The sequence below is a fragment of the Pagrus pagrus genome (assembly GCF_965226575.1).
Source record: "Pagrus pagrus genome assembly, chromosome: 6".
Taxonomy (NCBI): Eukaryota; Metazoa; Chordata; class Actinopteri; order Spariformes; family Sparidae; genus Pagrus; species Pagrus pagrus.
The window spans coordinates 23,747,945-23,772,303 of record NC_140190.1 but is presented as its reverse complement, the minus strand read 5'-3'; the positions used below and the strand labels follow the sequence as shown (position 1 = coordinate 23,772,303).

The 24,359-nt window shown below is 38.9% G+C and overlaps 1 protein-coding gene across 1 annotated transcript in view; it reads right to left on the bottom strand.

Annotated features, from left to right (window-relative positions):
• rabgap1l (RAB GTPase activating protein 1-like) overlaps positions 1 to 24,353 on the bottom strand; it is a 115,744-nt gene extending 91,391 nt beyond the window's left edge. Inside the window, exons 1-11 of the mRNA XM_084354058.1 lie at positions 24,220 to 24,353; positions 22,453 to 22,657; positions 21,554 to 21,728; positions 20,467 to 20,624; positions 19,723 to 19,833; positions 18,210 to 18,276; positions 17,768 to 17,870; positions 14,939 to 15,105; positions 9,230 to 9,359; positions 3,742 to 3,835; positions 2,441 to 2,591 (exon numbers count right to left, since the gene is read on the bottom strand). Of these exons, the coding sequence (XP_084210184.1) occupies positions 2,441 to 2,591; positions 3,742 to 3,835; positions 9,230 to 9,359; positions 14,939 to 15,105; positions 17,768 to 17,870; positions 18,210 to 18,276; positions 19,723 to 19,833; positions 20,467 to 20,624; positions 21,554 to 21,728; positions 22,453 to 22,657; positions 24,220 to 24,331 (1,473 nt within the window). The 5' untranslated portion in view covers positions 24,332 to 24,353. The remainder of the gene's footprint in view (positions 1 to 2,440; positions 2,592 to 3,741; positions 3,836 to 9,229; positions 9,360 to 14,938; positions 15,106 to 17,767; positions 17,871 to 18,209; positions 18,277 to 19,722; positions 19,834 to 20,466; positions 20,625 to 21,553; positions 21,729 to 22,452; positions 22,658 to 24,219) is intronic.
• Between the last annotated feature and the right edge of the window lie 6 nt (positions 24,354 to 24,359).

Sequence of the window (24,359 nt, the reverse complement as noted above, 5' to 3'; positions counted from 1 at the left end):
AGTTCCATTCATTTGGTGCAGCTATTAATAGCCCGGCCACCCGCCTATCAATACCATCACTACTCCAGCAAGACAGAGGATGTGGGCATGGCCCAGCCAGTGGAATGAGAATAAATGAGCTGAACTACAGAAAGCTTGGTGTTATGTAATGAGAGATAGAGACAGCGAGAGAGAGAGAGAGAGAGAGAGAGACAGCAAGAGAGAGAGAGAGAGAGAGGGGCAGAGAAAAACATGGCTAAGACAGGCACAGAAAGCAAGGTAGAAACATAAAGCACACAAGAAAAACTGTTCCAATTTACCAGATAAAAGATGGTGAAAGAAAAAAAGATTGAAAAAGACGAAGAGAGAAATGTACACAGTCTGCAAAAGACAACTAAATATACTGGACTCGGGAAAGACAGAAATCTGCCAGCTCTCTTGACGTTTACACACATTCCTTTTCACCAATTCTCCCCTCAGTGACTACACCCTCATATTTATGGGTCCACATTCCTCCCTCTCTCCATTTTTCTACTTCCATCTATCCTCCCTCTCTCTTCCCTATTGATCGAGGCAGGTAGTTTCACCCGCTACTGAGCGGCAAAGAGAAAGACTATTGTATTATCCATAAAAGTGTGGATCTGTCTGCTTTGCCTGTTTATATCACATCCTCCTACTCCTGCTACTGCTGTCTGGGCCAGTGAGTCCAGTGGGGCTTTGTCACTCTACTTACTGGTTCAAAAATCTTTCGATAGAAATCCAAACATGGCTCACAGAGCTGGGCTGACTTCTTGATTACATTTGGAATATTTAGTTTTGCCATTATTAATAATTCTAGAAAATTGGCTGCGTACATTTAGTTATAACAACTCTATTAAGATTAATACAAATTGCATGATATGACCTCTGTACTACTGGTTGCCTGTAATATTGATCAAGACAATTGGATGTTTGTACTACTATTTTGGAAGACATATTTACTGTTACTTGGTTTAGTCTTTGTAAGCTGCAATCCATTTCCATCCATTTATACCTAACATGTCTGGTTTGGTGCAAATCAATTCATGTGTGTTTGCCAGCTGAGTATGATCTATTTGGGTTGTTGTAGTTCAGAGACTTCAAGCCTGACATATCTAAATCTCTCTGGTCATAATATCTGGTGAGAAAGATTCAGTCTAAGTACAATCTGAAATGTATTTAAGGAAGAGTAAGCAAATCTGGGGAATACCAACATCACGGGTTGGTGATGAGCTTACAACTAATACTTGGCCTGAATTTTTCCTATTTGTCCAGGACACTAAAATCTTCCAGGACTAAAGGACTGGAATGGAAACTCTGGTCTTGACTAATAATGTATTAGTAAGTTATTTCTTTTCTGACATAAGGGAACATCAGTAAACACATTGAGGTGCAGATGAGAGCTAACTTGTTGTCAGTTACTAAAATTTAATTCCACCACATGGGTCCAGGTAGCAAAGATTATGCCAAAATTGTCCGATCAATGAGTTTCCCTTTCAGTTAATATGACTTGGTCTTAACAGCTTGGTTCATTCAGAGTAAACACTAACTGGAGCTGAACTAAAAGGCAACAACAGGTGTGAAAGCAACGTTAGTCAGCAGCAGCCGCCTCCACCACTAACTTTCACCACCTTAAACCAACCGACCAAACGGCATAATTAAACTGAACCAAATAGATTATATGATAACAAGGCCTGCAGAACATCTAGCAGTTAAAAACTAAAAAGGTCCAAACATTCTCTTTGAATTCTTGGTATCCCAGAAGGGTCTATAATAGTACTGACATTTCAATATCACAGCTAAATGTGAGCATTCTCGGACGAGAGTCACAATTCAGGCTGTAACAACAGCAACATCAGTGATGTTGGTTCTTTCAGACATACTACAGCAGACACGAAAAAGTAGAACATTTACATATCTATCGTCATCATAATGACATGATATCAAATCATTCACTCTTATCTGGTTTCTGTAGTTTCCCACATAAGAAAGATGAAATCCTTTCAACAGTGTGAATGTACAGTAAAATTTCATATCTCCAAAAACACGTAAAACTAACAGAATGATAAGCAAAATACCATCTTAATAGGTAGAACTATATTTTAATTTTAAATGGAGTTTAATATAAAGCAGGAGAAGGAACAACAGAGCACACAAAATATCTGTTAAGCCAAACCCTGGACTTTTGCTGGGGGTCATTTTTTCAGTTAATCCTGAGACATGTGGAGACCAATCACAGCCTGTTGGTGTGCCAGCCTTCAGATCAGAGTATGATTTTCTTTTTTTAAAATGATAATTGAAGTTACTGTAAGCACACACACATGCCCATTTATGTATGTGAGCAGTCTGGATGTGTTTTGAACCAGCTCACATGCTTCCACATGAGAGATGCGTACAGTAAATGCAACCCCTTATAAGCAGTTGTCCCTCCCTGGTGCCTTACCTTGGTGATGAGGATGCGGTAGTGCTCAAGCAGGTCGTGGTTGTCGTGGCAACCTGCCAATAGCTGCCAGACTTCAGCTCTGAGTGGCTCAGGAATGCCGCTGCGAACCAATGAGGGCAAACCCTTTGGACGAGTGGACAGGTTCCCGTGCCTGATACACACATACAGAGGGAATCCATTATTTTATAATCTCACTCAATCCAATTCAGCCACCTTAAATATTAAATTGAAGTGCAATTGGACAGATTTTATTCTTATCATGTCCTTTGTGTGTGACAGTGATATTTGTGCAGTCAATCAAATGTAGATTTACATGTATTCATGTTATACTAACTGAAGTGCCAAATACAATACTGCAGCATATTGGAGAAGAGTATTAACTGCAGTGCTGCCATGCTGTTACAGTTCTACGACATGAGGAAATGTCTCGCTTTTGCAAACACAGTCAGCTCTTTTTTAATGATGCTTGAAATCGCATCATAATGCATTTATTGAGAGCATATGAAGGCAATTTCCAGATAAACTACTTCACTTCATCGTGCTGATGCAACAGCAAGAAAACAGGCTTTGAAATCAAATGAAAAGCCAGAAACATCTCTCAATCTGTTAATTATGTCAGTTTCTGTAGCTAAAGCTGTCCAATTGTTGTAAAAGCATTACAATAATGACAGTAAGTGTTGTGGTAGATCAACTAATGGCTGTGTCTGAAGGGAACTGTTTTCCATACAAAATGGTATTGATAAACTGCATCGATGATGAATCTGTATGAGGCAGGGTGGGAACCTCTCAGCATTAATTTGTCATGTCACAGGGAAGATAGAGAGCTGAAACTTATCTTTGACCAAACTGCGTTTATGATTATCATGGTATATTTACGCTACTTCATGCTCCATTTTCTGTTATAATCTGTTATCTGTGCTCGATAGAAGTGATTCCCTCGTGTTTCTTTAATTTTAGATAAATATGCTTAGTGCATCTGTGTTTTTTCAATAATTTTTATAATACTTGATTTTTTTTAAATTATCATTTACATTTTTAAGATTTAAGGTTTTCCCCTCTACAACAAATTGACTTATTCCCCTCAGCATGTGCAAAATGTTTAACATTTTACTAATATAAAGCCATCCATCTGTGTTGAACACTATAACTCAATATTTATCTATTTATCTGTAACCTATAGTTTCTCTGTATCATGTATTCTCCCCCTCCTTTTCTGTCTAGCTTCCAAAGGTCTTGAACCATCTAATTTATTCTAAATTTTAGTCATTCTCAATTCCTACACTTCTATTTTGAAGCCTTACCATCTGTTGAGGATTGCTCCCCAGGACTCCAGGATTTTCTCAGGACAGTCTTTAGACACGTCTCCTGTCCCACTGGAGATTTCACTGTCACTATCTGCAGGAAGCACAAACACACCCAGATACTGACATTTACAGCATAAATGGATCACACCTGATAACCTTTGTCCACATAGGACCAAACTAACACGTTGTAGACAAGGCCTTTAACACGGTATAAAACTGTGCTGTGTGTGCTATTGTTGTGTTTTAGTTTAAGTGTGCAGTCAAAGACAATAGGACATGTTATATCACCTGTTCCAAGATGTGTCCCTCATTCTGCTGACTGATGTGGACTCCCGCTATACTGTATATATACAGTATGTGTGTGTATGTCAGGGAACTGTATATCGAATTTAAAAACCTGTTAATATTGATGCCACACGCTCTAAGGGAGGAAGGAGTGCCTGTTCAGTGCCTACGCTTCCCATTATTGCTGTTCTCCTGTCTGGTGGTTGGTGAGGTAGACAAGAGGCAATCAGCACACTGAACCACTCATGTTTAGATGCAGAACGCTAATTGACTGTCTGGCCCGCTCTGCTGCTGGAGAGATGAACTGATCCCCACACAGAGAATGCCCACACACACACACGGTCCACACAGTATGTCCAGCACATATACTGACAACATGTGTAGTCCCGTATACTTTACACAGAAACAGGTGTAGAAATGTATCACACATGCAACTTAAAAATATATTTGGATGGTTAAAGTGAAACACACAAACACACAATTACACAGGCAGTCTCTTTAAGGTCCAGGGTTCATTCATGATCGGTCTTCTTTTTAAACTCTAAAATGGATGTAAATAAGCTTTTTTCCTTTTAATTCTGGCCTATGAATACAAAACAAATGAATGCCTCTCGAACTCTATGAAAAGTAATGTTTATTTGCCACATTGACATTGTGCAAACATAATCATTGGGCAAAGATTGCTTACAATTTTTATGCTATTGAGACAGTGACACACTGGTGATTAGGATTTGCATAGCTTGAATAGCTGCTCTTCTACCAGAAATTGGTGGCATGCAAAAGAAAAATGAAAAACAGCACATTTGGCTTGCCTTTTTTCATTCCGTCCTGTGGCCTAGATGACATATCTGACAACAAATGTGTCTTTTAAAGAAAACAAAGGCTTGCTTGATTAAATTATTGTCGAGAAACTACAATAGGTGTCACCACAATTTAAAAAAACAGCTAAATATATCAAGTCAAATTTTACATTTTTGAAAGTCTACATTTCACAAGTGACATAAATATAAAAAAATAAACCCACAATGGTGGCAATGTACTTGTCAGTGTGTGGTGTTAAGTTTCACTGACATCTCAATCAAACAGCAACCATTCTCCAAAGTGTTAAAAGGCATCATTCACTCTCACTGACACCTCTACTAAGGCCTTGATATTAAATAATGAATCGAGACACTTTCCTCGAGAAAACATGCAGCCACTATGTTCAGTGCACTGTGGCTCCTACACATCCCTACAGCCTCAGCAGGAGCTTTTCAGGTCTTTATAAATGCTTGATGAGCCCTTTCAAACGGTTCAGACCCAGCACAAAGCTGCTGCCTCTGTCCTCAGATTGGCTAGGGCCACGTGGCGAGGAAGCGTGAGTCCAATGCCACTGCCATCTTACCAGGTGATGAAAGAAACTGTGAAGATGAGAGCCATTACTATTACCTTTTAATCTGAAGGGGGATGTGCATTCACTGTGGGATTACTTTCAAACAGGATCTCTCTGATGTTGAAGCCACTAGTGGATTGGTTTTGTCTACATTAAAGTGAGAAGAAATTCCCTACTTGTGCTATACGATGTTCAACCTTTTTACTTATTTTTACATTTTTCACATTCCTTTATTTTCCATTTTGTTGATTTGAATCAATCAAGCTTATCTTGTATTATGTGGATAATAAATGGTTCCAGTTATAAACAAAGAAGAAGTGTATGAATACATGTATGATCAAAGTCTGTATGAATGCATATGAAAAGGGAACATTTACGGAATCAATAAGCAACAATCACAAAGCACGTTGCGAAATGAAAAGCTGAGAAAAAACGTGAGCTTCGGGTCTATTTTCCACATTGCAGCTTCCAAGAAGAAAAAAAACCATCCACATGAATTAAATGTGTGTGTGCTCACAGCGGTGGCATCTACACTGGGAGTGTATTCATTTCTGTACACAATGAGGCTGACCTCTAGCTCCACTGCCCTGAGCGACTCCAATTTTCAGCTCTGGGGGAGTAGAGGGGTGTTCACAAAAAATCCCTCTGAATGGCTCCCACAGTGCCAGTTGAAAGCTGTCAGCTACGGCCTTGGCGGCTGACTTGTGACTTTGGGTGAGTCAGCAGCTAGACAATGAAGAGACGTCTCTTGCCTCCCACACTGTTAATACCTTTTATTGCTTCAAGGTGAAAAAAGTAGAGGAATGCTTTAGTGACAAATGAAAGAAAGAGGCGACAGAAAAAAATAAAATAAAATGAGCCTCTAGTGTTCGATCTTCCCATGTACCACACTTTTTAAAAAAACATTTTTGTAAAAAATGTTTTGTTTTCATTTTAAAAAGGGTTGTTTCTTTTTTTAGGAGTCAACCAAAATGGCTTTTTTAGGCCTGATACAGATGCCGATTACTAGAAATCAGGGCTATTCATTTTCAGTAAAAAGTATGAAAATCTTTATAGTTACTTTGCAGATTCAGATTATTCAGTTTTTATAGGCTATTAATTGTAATGTGTTACCAATCAGACATTGTTGTGGGCGGGACATTGTGTGAGAGGATGCTACATCGAAAGTAGCACATCTTTCAATTAGTTATTTCATTGGCAATCTGACAGATAAATCACTGATACCAATAATCGTGAAAATGTTGAATATCGGCGCTGATAATCGGCCAGGCTGATAATTGGTCTATCTATCGGTCTACTTTTTTTTTGTCATTCTATTAAACTGTGGGATTTTGTATCCTGTTAATATGTCATACGCTAACAGCTACAGGAACACAGAAATGTGCACCCTTATCCAAACTCACATCATGAAGCGTGCGGTCTGAATTGTGGACGAGACTAATATGCAACACCTGCACAACTGAGCCAGTGGTCAGATGGAAATGCCAGTCCTGTTTATATTAGCAGGCTGAAACTGGGTCATGTTTGGGAATCACTGGAGTCTAACAGCTAGTGTTGGTGCTTTTAATGTTACTGCTGTTTTGCCTCCATCCCGCTGGCATAGCTGCCATTATTGACGGGAAAATATCCACTCTGCTTTGGCTTGTCACCTAAACTAGTCATTATAAATGTAATGGGATTCAGTCTCTAAATCAAAACACTTAATAGGGAATTCATATCATAAGCAACATGATTTCATAAGTGACTCTACTCTGATTGATGGTGGCTGATGCTAATGGTCTGTTTGCATTGATGCAGTGGTCAAAGCTACATTTCGAAGAGAAAACTGTCATGTCTTTTTTTTTTTTTCACTTTCACATTTTTGTTGTTTTATCACATTTGAACTACTGGCAATAGAAAAATAAATCAAACAACCATTTAGGGTTGGGTATGCCTCACTTGAAAAGGCTGTTCATTTCACCTAAAAAAGTATGAGGGTTGTTTGACGGTAGCTTGATAAGACAGTGCTGTACTGCTATAAGCCATCAAGCCCTATCAGGACTGGGCCAGGCTCCACAAAAAACCCCTCACACTTGAAGCACAACCACAAACACACTCACAAGCATACATAATCACACAAATAGCTATCAAAACCCTTGAGATTCTGCCAGCAATCATTGCTTTTCACAGTGTAACACACACAAACACACACAAATAATCTGCTGTAAAACACAGAATACACACCCTTTCTCTCACACATATGCAAACAAACACACTCTCAAACCCATTCCCCACAATCCATCAACATTGCTGTCATCCCATTCCTTGCCACACTCACTTACACACGACCCAATAAACACATGATCAAACACACACACTTTCATGCATCCCTGCCAATGTTTATGTGTGTAAACAAAATTAAACTTCACTGTTGATTCATGTCAGCCAATGAATAGTACATGTGAGCCTTGCTGCAAAATAAAACAGTCTGTGTGTGCTGGTAAACCTCTATTTCAGTCTGAATATCTCAACATATGATGGTGTTCATGCCACCCAGAGAAAAAAAAATGCTGGATACAGTATATATACACACACACACACACACACACACACACACACACACACACAGACACACATATATATATATATATATATATATATATATACACATATACATACGTATATATACATATATACACTTATCAGGCATAACATTATGACCACCTGCCTAATATTGTGAAGGTTCCCCTTGTGCAGCCTGAACAACTCTGACCTGTCAAGACAAGGACTTAAGACCTCTGAGGGTGTCCTGTGGTGTCTGGCACCAGGGCATTTTATAGTGGATCCTCTGGGTCCTGTATGTTGTGGGGCCCCCATGGATCAGACCTACTCCAGCACGTCTTACAGATGCTCGATCAGATCGGGATCTGGGGAATTTGGAGGTCCGGTCAACACCTCGGGCCCTTTATTGTGTTCCTCGAGCTGTTCCTGAGCAGTGTTTGCGCGTGTCAGGGCACATTGTCCTGCTGAGGGGCCACTGCCATCAGGTAGTGTTGTTGTGATGAGGGGGTGTACTTGGTCCACAACAGTGTTTGGATGGGTGGTGCGTGTCAAGTGGTATTCACATGAATGCCAGCACCCAAGCCAATCTCATTGTGATGAGATGATCAATGTTATTCACGTCACCTGTCAGTGGTTTTAATGTTGTGGCTGATCGGTGTATATACACGATACATATGTATCGTGTATACACACACACACACACACACACACACACACACACACACACATATATACATATATATATATATACACATATACACACACACACATATACATATATATATATATATATATATATATATATATATATATATATATATATATATATATATATATATATATATACATATATATATATATATATATATATATATATATATATGTATATATATATGTATATGTATATATATATATATATATATTTATATATTCACAGACACAGAAGTGTCTTGTTTTTCTCTGATATAAAAGGCAGTGAAGAATTTGTAGGCTACATTTTTCAATCAAGCAAGATTAAAAACAATTATGCTTGGTTGTAGCTTATGCGCATTTGAGTATATGTGCACAGGGAGGCATTCTGATAAAGAATTCTGGCATCTTTGAAAGACACAGAGAAAGCATAACTGGCTTTTCAAAGATAAAAGGATGTGCATTATTGGTGATTATGCAGTGTAATATGGTTAGTATATTTTGTATATGATTAATTTAAACCATACTTAAGGGGGCAGAAGCCAAGCTGCTGAGGAGAGAGTGAGCATCAAAAAAAGAAGAGAGAAACATCCATACCTTCATCAACCTCCTCTTCCTCATTGGGCGAGGCCAGTCGTCCTTTCTCTTCAATGCTTCTCTCCGCCTCCCTCTGAAGACTCACCACCTCATACACAGCATCGCTCTGACCCACCCTGTCTGGTGCCTGCTGTACATAAACACATACACACAATCTCAGTTTTGTTTATCCTTGGGGTTATGACATAAATATATCAAAAATATATAAATACAAAAAGAAAATCAATTTTAAAGGAAAAAAAAAACCTCAATGACACTAACAAAAAGTATAAGCAAAATGAAGAGTTGCAACTTGCAAAAAAATATTGCTTCATTGACCAGAATTACTGACAGATATCTGCTGTGTACAGAATTAGTCATTTATATCCAACTGCATGGACCATTAAAAGAAATATGACAATTTAAACTCTTGTCTCCTCATAGACGTTCATATCATGTGCTGCTTTAATTAGGACGCACTACGTGTGATCCAAATCTTAACACAAAAGTGGCCCTTCTGACAAATTTCAAAAACTTCACTTAATCATTTACAAATTGATCGGCAGGTTTTAAAAGTTTTTTTTTTCCTGTGGCCCAGGATTGTTTCAATTATCTTTGTCAGCACAAAATGTTAAAAAATCCTCTTTTGACTAACTAATTACTTGTGACTTATTTTCTGTAAAGTTATTCTCTTTAATTATGTACACTGCATGTGAGCAGCCACTAAGGAGACAATCAGATGCCGCAGGGGCTCAAGAGGCTCAATTAAACTGTAATGATAAGCTTTAAATGCTTTTACATATGCAGATGATTGATCCCTTCCACCACAGGAAAGCAGTAAGAAGAGGAAGATCATCTAGTGCAATGGTGTTAGTTTGCTGCTTTAAGGACATTGGTGATTCTCTGCTGCCACATTATAGTCAGAGTCATAGACTAGCACAGAGGTCATCCAGCCAGTATTCGAGGGGTTTCGCAGAATAATTGACTAGTCGACTATCAAACCCACTACTCGACACTATGTTTTGTTGTGGACTTATTGTTCATCTGAGATTTAAGCATTAATGAGTGACATCATAATGTGTCACAGTAGGCTATTCAATGAAATGGCTTCTAACAACAGAAGTGGACATAGTCATTGATGAAAATATATTTATCTAAACAATCATCATCATTTTATGTCATGCCATGTTAAATAAACAGAATTTAATATATTCAGAGAAGGACAAACACCTGCTATCATTGCAAGAAAGCAGTTGCATTGTCAAACTGCATTTCCAGCTCAGACAAATATGCTGGGAGTTTAGTTGAATCAGATTGCAGCTCATTTGTAAATAGTCTCTCAGAGCCAATCACAAGACCTTTTTTTATGTGAATGGATCACTTTTCTTGGGTTAAAGAGTTATGATAAATCTCCTGTCATCAATCGAATATTTGGCTATTCGGCTACCACTAAAAGGCAGTAGTCGCAAATGCCCTGCAGCACACCACCCACTAGGGTCAATCTCAATAAGACAATCAACATAACCTTCCTGAGACCTGACATTGACTAACTGTCTCACCAGCCTGTCAGGTCAGACAGCTCACTGTCCCATCAGATAACACCACTGACAGAAAACTGAGGTGGGATGCAAAGAGTTTGCGTGCCACCCCTCAATTAAGCCGTCAATCTAGCAGAAGTCACAGGGGTGAACGAGGCAAGCCATAAAAAAGCACAGACAGCCACTGGCATCTAACAAGCTCACATGTGTATGTGGAGAGTAAGAAAATGTGTGATCATACTTTTGTTGCAAAACGTTGTTGAAATACATGGCAGAACATCTCTGTTTATCTTTGCTTTGTGATTTCTTACCGTGGCTCCTTTTCAGTTATGAAATGCATTTTGTGTGAAATGTTGAATACTTTAGGAAAATGTTAACTAACAAATGCGCCAAAAGAATAGAGGATCTATATGATCACAGTTTGTTTTGAGGTCCAGAGAGTAAAACTTGCTCAATACAGTTTTTAACTGTTCCTTAATTCCATCATAATGGAGTAAAGAAATGCACAAGAGAGCAAATACACAAGCAGACTTGACCTTGGGTGCCATAAGCTGCTGATGTTAATTTCAGGTCTATTCAATTACTGCAATGCTGTCGCCTCTCTCCTCCACCTTGTAGAATGGATCAATGCACTGCATTGATCTGCCCACTTGCATGGCGTCTAATGACTAACTCAAGTCAGTGATGAGAGCACAAACTTAAGAGAGAATATGAAGCCTGGACATTTCCTCAAGACATTTTTGAGGAGGCTTAGGTAACAAATTAATTTTGAACATTGAGAAAATTGGGACAGAAATGTGGGCCCTAGAAGGCCCACTGTTCAAACACAGGATCATCTACTGTGGGTTTATAACAAGAAACGCAAAGGAGGAAAAAAGGTTACACAACATTGTTTGTTGATACACAAAGAAAGGCCAGCTGAATGTTATTGTTCACAAAATAATAGGACTGCATTTACAGTCAGTGTGTCCTTTTAATATCACAAAGTGTTTATCTCGCAATTCTCAACCGCTGGCATCTTAAACAATGGTTACATTTCTCTCAAAAACTACAGGTATCTCTCTCTGTTTTGTTCCATCAACTTCTGAATGCTGGCTCAAGTTTTTTGTGGCTCATCCTAAAATCATACAAACTGGTATCAACCATCAACTGTATATAAAAGGTGGACGACATGACTTCCCAAAGTTAACCCAAAACATCTCGAATGCTCCCTGCTGCTTGCCACAGTCAAGTTAAAAAACCCCTCCCATTGCATGTTACCTAATGGGACATGGTCCAAACTAAAAACAACATGTCAAATACATTTTTCCTAAAGATGGTTTCTATCATTTAAGGTATGTTTTAATCTATGTTCAAGTGTTTTCTCTGACAAGTTAGTTTAATTAGTTATACGACGCTATAAAAGGGGGAAACATGGTGATTGAGTTGGCAGGTGTATGGGTGGGAGCTTGATACTGTGCCTACACCGCCTGATCACTTTGGCACAGATTCTAGCTCCAAATGACATCAAAAATGCAAGATGGCAGTGCTCATACTCGGGATATTTATATATAAATCTACATATTTTCTTCAGTTCACGTCTTCAATTAGTCTCAACCCCATCTATATCTGGTCTTCTTGATTTGAACTTAACAGAACTCCATCTTGAAATCGGGTTGGACTTGACACAGCCCTGGCAGTTCTGCCTCCACAGTAAAGCAGACACCAAACACATTTTCCAGTTAAGTAGAAACATAAAACATTCAGAGAAGGTAGCACAGATAATTCCTCCCTTGTACTGCAGCTGACTTGATGACAGTTTTGCCTAAATAAGACAATAGCGCAAGATATTTTATGTGTGTGTATCACCTCTGATTGCCATCTTCCACAAAAACCTCCACACAATATTATCTTTTAATTAGCTCTTAACCACAGCAGCAGCCCAACACTCTTCCATTTACTGAGGAGATAACTAGAGAGGCAATCAGGCGGACGAGTCAGACCGCCGCTGTTAATTACCCACATGCCAATAATGAGACAGAGCCTCTTATTAGCTCCCTACAATCCAAAGCTTCCCCACGCTCCACTGCTTTGCCAGCTCCCCACGGCCTACTAAAGGAGATCTGCTTTTTAACAGGGGAGAGGAGGCTTACAGCTTAGCTGTATTTTTTTAAGCACCTGCAGCAACTGCTCAGGCTGGGTGTCCTTGTGTTGGCGGGTGGTAAGTGAATGTGCTTTCTTCACTCTCTCTCTGCACTTTTTAATCAGACACGCTGTAAGGAAACTCAAAAGAGGTGAACATTTTAGGGTGATGTTTGTCATTACACATTAACAGTAAGATTCAGGAAAGATACAGTTCACTTGCTGCTATCAAGTAAACCCATCAAATCAGTGGATTGCGGTTGGTATCGTATCATTCGGCTGCCTGACATCAGCTCACAAGGCAAATAAATCTGATAACCGTTTAGCACACAGACAACTAAAATCTTGACCTGTGCAAACACATACAATTTATATCCTAAATTTTACAGTACAGAGAGATTTGTCACAGATTTTGTGTCGTTGGAGAGAGGGGATAATATGTTGAACATCAATGCACCGGCTTGACATTGAGAGACAGGCAGACTAACAGAGGAGGGAAAAGTAAGAGAAACACAGATGGAAAGAGAGAAATGTAAGTCAGCTGATGAGACATTTGCATCTTTCAGCACATATCTCGCAATGACCAAGTGTTTCAGCTCTCTTGGGTGCAGCATTTGACTGGCCAGTGACACACCACCCTGCCTCCAAGCTGCCTGCTCTGACCTCCTCCTCCACTCCACACATCCTGTAAGCTGCTCGCTCCACATTTCCCTAGTCTTCGTGGAGAGCTTGGGCTGAGTTGGGAAGTGATGCTGTTTGTAGCTCTAATACCATATCAGTAAACTTGTTTTGACTTGATTAGCCTCACCCTGAACAAGCACTATGGCTGACAGTTTTCTGAGCCAGAGGTCTCTACTCAGACTCCCAAACATAATTTATCTATTTATTCATTTATGTCATTGCAGTTTATATTTAGTTGATTTTGGACTGATTTATTCCGAGTTCTTATTTTTGAATAAGGAAAGTGGGTGAGAATGCTTTGGATAAATCATCATAGAATGTATTGGTACTGATGTACTGTACACAGTGACAATAGCTCATTTCCTTAATTATAACATAAATATTTAACAAATCATAACCACAATCATTTTAAGATATTAGTATTAGTATTAAATGCAAACTGGCAAAAATGTCTTTATGGCAAACATTAAACCTTTATCCTGATCCTGAAAATGAAATCATTAAGTAAACCAACCAAATACAGATGGGGCTACAATATCCACTATCGCAGTATCTGCAATTTTTTAATGGTGATTTTGATATAAAAGTAGTGCTATTGGAAACTTTCTGGAGAAGTTTTCTGAAAATTTGATGGAGAATCAATTGTTAAACTGTTGGATGTTGCTAAAACAACAAAAGTGGAATGTCTTTTTAGCTAATATAGTAAATTGAGTACTTATTTTTTATATCACAGATGCAAACAGTTAATAAAAATCCAATTTGATCAATAAGCCGACCTGGAAAGTGTTTTACAATGGTGTATCTATACCCAGAAATAATACAGGGATAGTTATCATGGTGTACACAGAACGGCAAAATCATCAGTCCATAAAATCCTACAATATAAATCCTCATTTTGTCTTACAACAAATCAACTAGAAACTGTCTAGAAACAAATCACAAATTAGCCAACCAAATAGATCCTGCCTAACTTAACTAACAAATGTGCAAATTAATAATTAAAGACATAAGATACCTAGAAGTAATAACTTGGGGCCAACTGGACTGCTCTTCTCAACGATGTTATGACACTGATCCAGGAATCCTTACGGTTTCTAGTAACTGGAGGTCAGTGTCTGTACTGCACTCTGTACAGTCTGTTATTCACACGTTGATGTCTCATGTTTATTGTCTCAGGTGCCACCCTACTAATCAAATAGGCAATACCATTTGAGGGAAAATATTGTCCTGATCGAGCAACTGACAATCAGAAAATGCACAACTTATAAACTAAAAGCCCACAAACCTCTTTTTAAATTCATAGTTAGTCAGCCAAGCAGACAGACTGTAGTTTAGAGAGAGTATATGTAAGGTATGAAGATGGGTGCAGGTTCTATTGCAGTAGAGATACCTGTCTGAGTTTGAGGTAGAAGGTCTCACTGAAGGTCTTGCGGCTGAAGTACCAGAAGCGTTCATTTGATGGATATACCCTGACCAGAGTTTCCAGCAGGAAGCGAACTGGCTCCACCACCTCAGTGACCACCAGGTCCACAGCCACTGTCACGTAGACCTGCTTATCTGGAGCAAACCAGAGAGAAAAAGGCAGAACAAGAACACAAGCAAGGTTATTGTGGAGGCACTGTATTATGCAAGACCCTTTTGTCTTTCTTTTTATCTAAAATGAATCAATCTCATTTAAAGAGATTTTAGTCAGCGAAGACGATCTATTTGTTGTCTATACCATTTAAAGGTTTGATTACAGTGTTTGGTAAACATGAAACAGGCTCTGCAGCTTTCAGAGTATTCAAAGTATAACCAGGCTAAGAATTGTCCACTAGCCAAATGCAGACTTACTGAGGTCTCTCTGAAGGACTTACAGCAACATTAGAAAGTCTGCACTAACCTCTCAGGTAGAAAATGACAAAAAAAAACTTTTTTATGATGGCTTTTTTCTTTTAAAAGTTAATAAAACAGTCTAACTTTAATTTGATAAATTAATTAATTCAGAAAATCCGTACATAGTAAGCTGAAGAGATTTTTGCTATTCATCTTACGTGTCTCTACAAGGAGGTAGGGCATCCAACACCATGTATCCTGTGGGGATGCCACACCCCCTGGTGGATAAGGACTTTACAACTGAAGTCTATACATTTATTTCATAGAACAGAGGAGGTTTTGGTTTAACACAAAAAAATAACAAGATATGTGAGCCTCAAACCGAACAATCACTTTTTGCTTCTTGGGACAGTCCAATTATAAAGTCGAGATGAACAAACAGCACCTTAATATAGATTGCAATTATGAAAATGTCCTGGTTTCTCCTGGTTAAAAATAATCATTTGGGGGGAAAAAAGGACGTGTGAAGTTTAACACTGATGCTGAAATAGTTTTCTCTTTACTGAGAATAGAGAGATGTCTTATGATGCTTCAGGCTCCCCGGGTGTTGGTTAGATGTGGTTACAGTGGCTACAAGTCATATATAGACTTAGTTGATTAATTGCAACCACTAGTTCCTTACAGCCAGTAAAATAAAGTTTGGGAATGGTAGATTAACTTGTATACAGATTGAAAAAAGGAAGAATACCCAAGGTCATTTTGGACAGCAAGTCAAGTGAAAAAAGACTATTAAAAAAATCGATACGTTTTTGCTGCCAGTTTTATCCCCAGAGCTTGAATGATTTAATCATTGATCCATTAACAAAATAAATTGCTCAGCGAGAAACTGCTCAACAAGAATTTTGACCCTGAGCAGTGAACCCAGAGGGATGTCAACTGTTTCATAACTTCTGCTTTGAAAGTCACCACCAACATCACAACAAAATGCATGATAATGTGTGAGAACAAGTCACTTTCAAGTACTGGCATGAACTGACATTTTCCTTTTGTAAATAATTCAACTTTAAGTGTAATTTGACAATGTATCAACTCCTTCTGAGCACTTCTGACTTGTATCTGCCAGTAATGATGTGGACGGATTCACGTGAAAGTGTGTGTGTGTAAGTGTGTGCGTGCTAGCTAGCTAGTCAAACTCTATACTGCCTCCCACAAGGTAGACAGCTTTGACAGCTCTGCCATCCACCTTCAAGTCAAACTCTCAGAGCCTTCAGGTCAGCAAGTTGCCAAGTAGTCCAATTTGTTAGCTGTAATGGATTTGGTGTGGCAAGCTCTCAGCCTGAAGCCTGGATAGACTGTGTGGGCTCCGGTCTGAACACATGTAAATGCTTCCCTTTCAAAAAGACAACACTGGTCTCAACTCTTCAACTCCAATAAGCTGATCCAAGCACACTCAGAATTTTGAACACACATGTACTTTTTTCAGGCAGTAACTCAAAATAGTACCTTTTATGTTTGTTTTCGATATTGTGTGTACCTAATTCATGAATACTCATACTCATACTTTTTCAAGTCAGGTCTAGATGTTAACATTCAGAAAAAAAATATGACCAAATCAATAAAGCCTCCCTCTTTCTCTAATGAATAATAAATATACATTAAATGTCCTCAATGTTTTTAATACAATAGTACATACAGTAAGCACACAAGGGCACAAAAAGGGCCATCCTGAAACCCTGTAAGCCCTGTACTTGTTTCCATCATGGCCTGGTTTATGAACTGTGTTATGACAAGCATCATCATGAAAATAAAAAGAGAGAGGAACAAAAACTATGAGACCTGCGTAACTGTATGAACGCCAGACAGGACTGCAAAACAAACTGCATAAAAATTATTTAATCAAAACGCTGCTTTCAATTCTGTATCTCACAAACTTGCTCCACAGCTCTGTTGGTTGACATGATTTGTTCATGTTTCAATGCATGAAAACATGCAGAGCTTTGACAAAAAATGGGTCGCAAGGCCAGGTACCAGTGTATGTTATGCTGGAGAATCGATGAAGGCAATTATCACATTCAACCTCACGTACAAGCACTGCAGATTTCCCAGACATGACCTTGAGCTTTGTGCAGTCCCACATCGCATTTGTGACAATAATGTATGGAAATAATTATATGTGTGTGAACAACCAGTAACCAGGCACTGGTGGGTGGGTTCTGTTTAACACAGATCATAAATGCAGCCAAAATGCGCATTTACTCAAAAAACAGGGAACAAATTGCTGTCATGTGCACTGAATTATTAACTCACAAAGCAGCTGGACTCGCAAGATCATGTAATCATGTGATCTTGCAAATCCATCAAGCCAGGCTTCAAGGTATGCGCTGTGGCCAATAACTGGCCTCACCTTTAGGTGTGTCTTCATTCAGCAGCTGGAAGGCCGCCAGGTTGGGGTTCCATGTTCCTGTGATCACATAGGCCTTTCCATCTGAGCTCTTTCCCATCGACTCCTGTGTAGGTATTAATGCAATGCTTACGTACTTTTAAAAATCTTGTTGTTAAGTAAACTGCAATATTTCTGGGGATGTTTAAAATGTATAATATTGAATAAAAATACAGATGGAACATGTTGAACAAGTACGCAAAGTCAGTTTCCATATATAAAGTGGGAAAGGAAAATTGAGAAAAACAGGGATGAAGTACAATACTTGCGCCAATTATTGGTGGGTGTATAGATTATTAACCTGCAGGTCTGTTAACTCTTGATATGCTAAATCAGTTTTAATAAAAACATTTTTAAAAAAAAGCCTGCCAAGTTATTTGATGAGGCTAAGGTGTGTTCTGCTCACCATGTCTAGTAGATGCATGTCGCTATTGCAGACTTTCTGTCCTGGACTCAGCAGCATCCCAAAACACCTAGAAGGAAGAACACAGAAGGTAAAACAACAAATCGATAATCACTAATTCCACTGCAGAGTCAATAAATAATAATAAAATAACAATAAATAATTCTAAGGTGGCTAAAGCTGTCTGTTCCATCAACAGTTAGTCCATGAAGTCCTCCATCCAATCTACAGTGTACTAAAGCAGCGTGGCTTATGTTGTTTCCAGTTCATCAGACGAAGCCAACATAGTCACTTGTTTTAGTAAAGTCCTCTCAGCTTTAGGTTGGAGGTGCCACCAAGTGGTCAGCACAGGTACCTCCGTTTACATAAGTACACATTTACAATTAACCCGGCACTAACCCAGGATGGCTCACATTGAGTTTAAAAAGGTAAGGGTCAAGTGTCTTGTAAAAGAGGCATCATTTGTAAGTGTGAACAGAAAGAGGTAAAATACTTTTTTAGTTCAAAGCAAGGCGTCATTTAGCTGCAAAATAAGCAAATAAGCTGCATTATAAAACATAATGTGCTGCATCCACAGAACTAAAACCATATTTCAAAAAATTTCACCATTAAGTCTGTGGCGATTACTGAAATTGATGTCAGTTAAATAAAGTGTTGTCAAACATGGGCTGAACACCTCAGACAGGCTCAGTTCTGGGCACAATAGAAGTTTCCACATACACTTAAAGTAAAGGAGAGGGCAGGTGTCTGTCTCTCAATGGGAGGAGAGGGAGTGAATAAGAGGAGGGGGAGTGATGACGATGACCTACTTCTTTGGTGCCGACTTGCTGCTCAAGCATATTAAAATATAAAAATGAGAGAGACTGCAGGAAGTCGAAAGTGATTTAAGTACACCAGTTTTCCTCTTTTGGGGTGTTATTTATATTATGCTCTATTTGTGTGGCTTTTTTTGTTGCTATTGCTTTCTCTGCAGTATTTTGACCACACAGTTTGTGCACTGTCTTTGTGAAATCAAGCCATGCACAGCATGCTGGTATGTTCATCTGGAAAGACATTGTATAATTTACCATAATGCAGTTTATGACAATAGATTCTGTATGCTGTGTGCATACCCAGCATGTTTAGAGCTGTGTCTTTGAGCTCAACATCATTACCTCCTTTAGTTCAGCTCATTTGTCCTCGCGAGACATCTGCCTTCCAAACTCTGGTGGTGCAGCACCAAGATAGTGTAAAAGGCAAACCCTCTTTTCAAAGTATATCAGGTGAAACCAGTCATGTAGAAAATCAAACCCCAAAAAGTAAAACATAAGCAGAAGGAAGGATAGAAATTTAAAGATTTGAGGGTTGGAAATTCCTTACTTTTGAAAGCCAACTCCAAGATTGACTGAATGAAAGTTAAACTACTCGGTAGATAAGATAAAAAAAGGTGGGGAATAAATGCAGTATAAGACCTCATTGCAACCCCAAGCCCAAGAAGAATGTCATGCATAATCATTTTATTCACAGTGATCCTCACCTCTCAATGCCAAGCTCCTTGTTGCACATTTGTTGAACTGAAACCACGACCTTCTTCTGAATGCTCTGTCGCAGCTTGAAGTAGAACTTATCTCTGTCCTTAGGCACTGGACTGAGGAGAGGAAGAGGAGAGAGGAAGGGTTATTACACCTAATCATAGGGATGTGATTCCATTTTAAATCTGAATACTGTTTTACTGTGATCCTTTGATGTATTGTAATGGTATTTTGAATGTAATTTATTTTATGCTACTGTTCTTTCTGTCTTAGTGTCAATTTCTTTGCTAAAGAGATTAATCACCAGTTTGACTAACCCAGTTAAAACGACCTACCTTCTCTTAGGTCTTTTGAGTGTTTTATATGTGACGTGCTTTCAGAACAGCTATAGTGCCATTTTTTTTTTTTCAGAAGAAGAACAGAAAACTGAAAACAATTCTCAAAAGCACTCGAAATATGATGGCTTGTGAGAATGGAAAAATTGTCTTACTGTGTCGATAAGCTTTATGCTGTTTACAGATGAACAATAACAGTGAGATAAAACTGTACTGCGGCAGCACATAAAGCTCTCCGACTACCAACTTATCTGTCATACCAACAGTCCTGAGCTGATAAAAAACACACACAGTAGTATAAAAGATATGAAGGTAACATACTTCTTGTAAATGTATCGACCCACTGTACTCAGACACATATTATTTAACTGAAGTGTGTGTATCTGCATGTGTTTGTACGTGTGCACCAAGTACCTGTAGTTGCCCTTGCCATCGTCCTCTTTGATCTCCAATGTGACTGTGAAAGTGTAGAGGTCGCTGTCAGGTGGACTGGACAGTGCCGTGTCCCTGATGTCTGCCGGCCGTGAAGAACGCCTAAAGGCTGTGGAGAAACTGTACAGGATACGACTGACCTGGATGGAAAAGGGAAAGAAAGACAGGAGCTTAATGGACATAAAGAGAAGAGCTCGGGAAAGAATTGGTTGCAGGATTCTTGATTTTCTTGGGTTGTGTCCACATCACTAAATGCACTAACTGTAGGCCACTTTGGATAAAAGGTGTCAGCTAAGTAAATGTAATATAAAAGTAATATAATGTAATGCAATGTAATCTGGAGGTTGGAAGGAGGAATGAATACAATAAAAATAGGAATTTAAGATCAAGCATAAAAGATTTATATGGAAATGAGTAAATAGAATCAATATAAACAAATAGAAATGGTTAGAACATGGAAATAAAGGGAGAGTAATAAACCCAAGATTAGAACAGAGATTATTAAGAAAAGACACTAGAAGACAACAGTGCCCTCAGCTGGTGTACCAGTGTCAGTACTAACTACAGTACTTCCTGCTCCAAACAGCTCTCTTAAAAGATAGAATATATACACTTCTACATTCAAATGTCTTGATTCAACTAGACTTTTGTTGTATATTTTGTTTAATTGTGTACTTACATTGTCATTAATGTTTCCAAAAATTTTCAAACCCAGAGAAATCTGTGATTTTATTTAAGGTAACAGCGCGTTGCATGTGGTTGCCCGGAAGAAAGTTGTCAATTTCATGGTAATGGTGGAAGTATAACATGAAGACAACCACTCCCATGATCCAGCGCTACTTCATGACGTTATCAAAGTATATTGGGAGACTCCCAGTACAAGAAATAACATATGCATGCGTTTATTATTTGCCATGTTTTACCATAAATGCAGAACAGAAAGTCTTACAATTCACTGAACATCTGTCATCTCGTGGGGTTCTGGTCCACACAGCTTAGATCTAGTGTGAAAACCATGTTGAGCTGCAGTTTGTGATACTGTAATGTGCAGTACATGGATGTAACTCACGGCCTCTTTGATTTGGCAGGAGAAAACGTGAATCTGGAAGTCCTCGGAGCTCCGGTAACTCTCGGTGAAGGAGAAGCAGTCACTTTCAACTGAACCCTCCTGTCCACGAGCACAGAACAACACCTTGTAGATGGGAAATGAGGCAATCTCTGTACCTGAGGCCTGGTCCACAATCCTGCAGAGAGACATTTTATCTTTTATCTCAAAATTATTATTTTGTTCCAGAATTATAATCAGTGTAAAGGTAGATTAAAGTTACTAAATTTGAATTTGTAAATAGCCTTTAGATGAACTAATATCTTTTTTGCCAATATTTAATACTTACAACTTCATTTTCTAGAACACCTATTTCTGTATAGAGCAAACATCTTACATTTTTTAACTTAAACTAAGTTACATAGTGTAATAGTCTACTTCTATAGATGACATTAAACTTTGTATTCAGCCAAGCTTGCATTCAAGTAAGAGTTAAAGCATCCACGTCACGAAAATGTTAACATTTTCTGCATGGTCTGAAAAAAGCCATGTCTCATTTCCTCTGGTATGTCTAAACATTTCATCTTAACATGTCATGACTCAGGACAGTTGAAAAGTTGCTCAACTCATGTAATCGCCACTTCATCTATAAATTCACTTCTCCGTAACAGGCATCAGATGTGATGGGTATATTTAACAAGCATATCTCTTAAGATGATCTGGTCTTGGTTGATCTCCTAGCTTCTATATACAGCTGCCTTAACCAAACAGTTAGTGATGCAGTATGAGTCTTACCTTTTTATGTGCCTCTAACATAGTTACAGTATCACTGGTTTCTGTTTCATTAGTTTCAAAACATGCCCATCAATCCATGACTACTGTGTTACAATAGGCAACCCTTCCTGTGTTACTATGTGGCTGACCTGACAGAGCCATCTGGTCCACAGGGGACGTGCAGGGTGATGGGGATGGGGATAGCACTCTCAGCCCGCAGGGTGGCCATGGCCTTCTGTGCCTCTGTCTCATTGCGGGGGGCTTTGACCCAGGTGCAGCCCAGGTAGGACAGCTTGTTGAACTGGACGCTGTCTTCCTCCAGAACTGTTGGACTGGATGGTGCTGGAAATGATTCTGTGGACAGACAACTCAAGAACTTAAAATTTCCTGAATTTTCACATCTTGTAGTCTAACGTCTCTACAACAGACCGTTGAATTTAAGAGGAGAGAGAAACAGACTATAACACACCAGAGAAGGAGCAAAGATAAGCAGAAGGTGAGAAAGAACCACACAGGAAGTTACAGGGTCTTCTTTGTAATTACCTTTGACCTTGTACTTTCACACTTTGCAAACAGGAAGCACAACAATGAGCGCTGCAGCTGGACATTCACTGCTGACTGGTGCTAATTCTAACCATTTCCTGTAAGTTCACTCAGCATAATGCAGCACAAAACACTGGCATCACTGAAGATGAGAACAATTAAGCAACTGACAGTGGATAATTAAAGACATGCAGTCCTAATGTAAAACGGTGTTGAATTTTAAAAACTTATTTTCTTTGTATTTACTTTAATGACTAGCCTACCTGGCACATATGAATTTAAAAGTCATTATTATTTTCACGCACCCAAAAATCAATAATTTCCGTTATTCAAATTTGATGAGGCAGTCACATGAGCAGGTGGTTTTCCAACGATCTAATTTTAACCTGCTTTGTCTCCCTACATTCACCATTCAGAGCTGTTTTTAAAACACATACAGTATTTTTAAAAATAATTTTATGGTGCTGTACAAAAATTTTGACACACCTTGATTTCTTGCAGTTTGTTGCACTACTGACTCCATTATTAACAATATAGTTAATTCTACTGGAGGTCTGAAGAGCGAGAGATAAGCAAATGCTCCCTTCCTCTTTCACACATGGTATCACTTTTATTCATTTCATGTTTCATTTCACCTGAAAGTGAGAAGACTTACTGGAAAGCTAACAGTGTCGCACACACACATCCTCCTTTGTGCTACACTTGAGTAGTGTTTGAAGGGCGGAAGCTGAAAGAGTGGGCTTCAACCACACTCCAGAGTAACACAGTAGATGTTGAGATGTAAAGATATTTTCAATTTTAAAAGCAAGACCAGGACATTAAACCACGGGCCCCAGAGGGATTAGAACCTGTTAGTTGTAACCATACCAGTGAGCCAAACAGAGCCACAGTTTATTGACCAATGTTAGCGTGTTGTTTTTGCAGTGATGTTTGTTGAGCTGTCTGGGCTAACCTGTCCTTGCTGATATACAGAGCAGTTAAGTCAATGTCAGAGTTCAGATACCAGCCTTGCCTTGGAAAAAAATGCACTTTTATTTGCAATGTTTGTTTTCCATTATGGCTTGAGCCTTTACTTTGGCCGAACTGGTCCATCAAGTATTTGTTGTGATTCACTGTCCCACATGCTGAATGCTACGTGATCAAGGCTCGCTAAAACATGACAAACTGCATATGCTGTCACAGAGACACTGGTGCATTCTAGTTTTACCAGTTAAATCCAATAACATTTGGGAAATGTGAAGCTGCAATGTGTATGCTGCCAAGAAGTAAGTAAGTAAAAATGAAAATTTTGCTAACTGGAAGAAACAGACAGATTGTAACTACCTGCATATGGACACAATGACTATAAATGGACCGAAAACCAGAGTCTTTACCTGCAGGTCCGGGCTCCGAGACTCGGGTCTCTGGGTCGCTATGCTTCTCCATCTTTTCCACACTGCTCTTCTCCACCTTCACCTCATCATCATCATCCAACACCTCCTCCATAGCTTTCTCTAGCTGCTCACTCCCATTC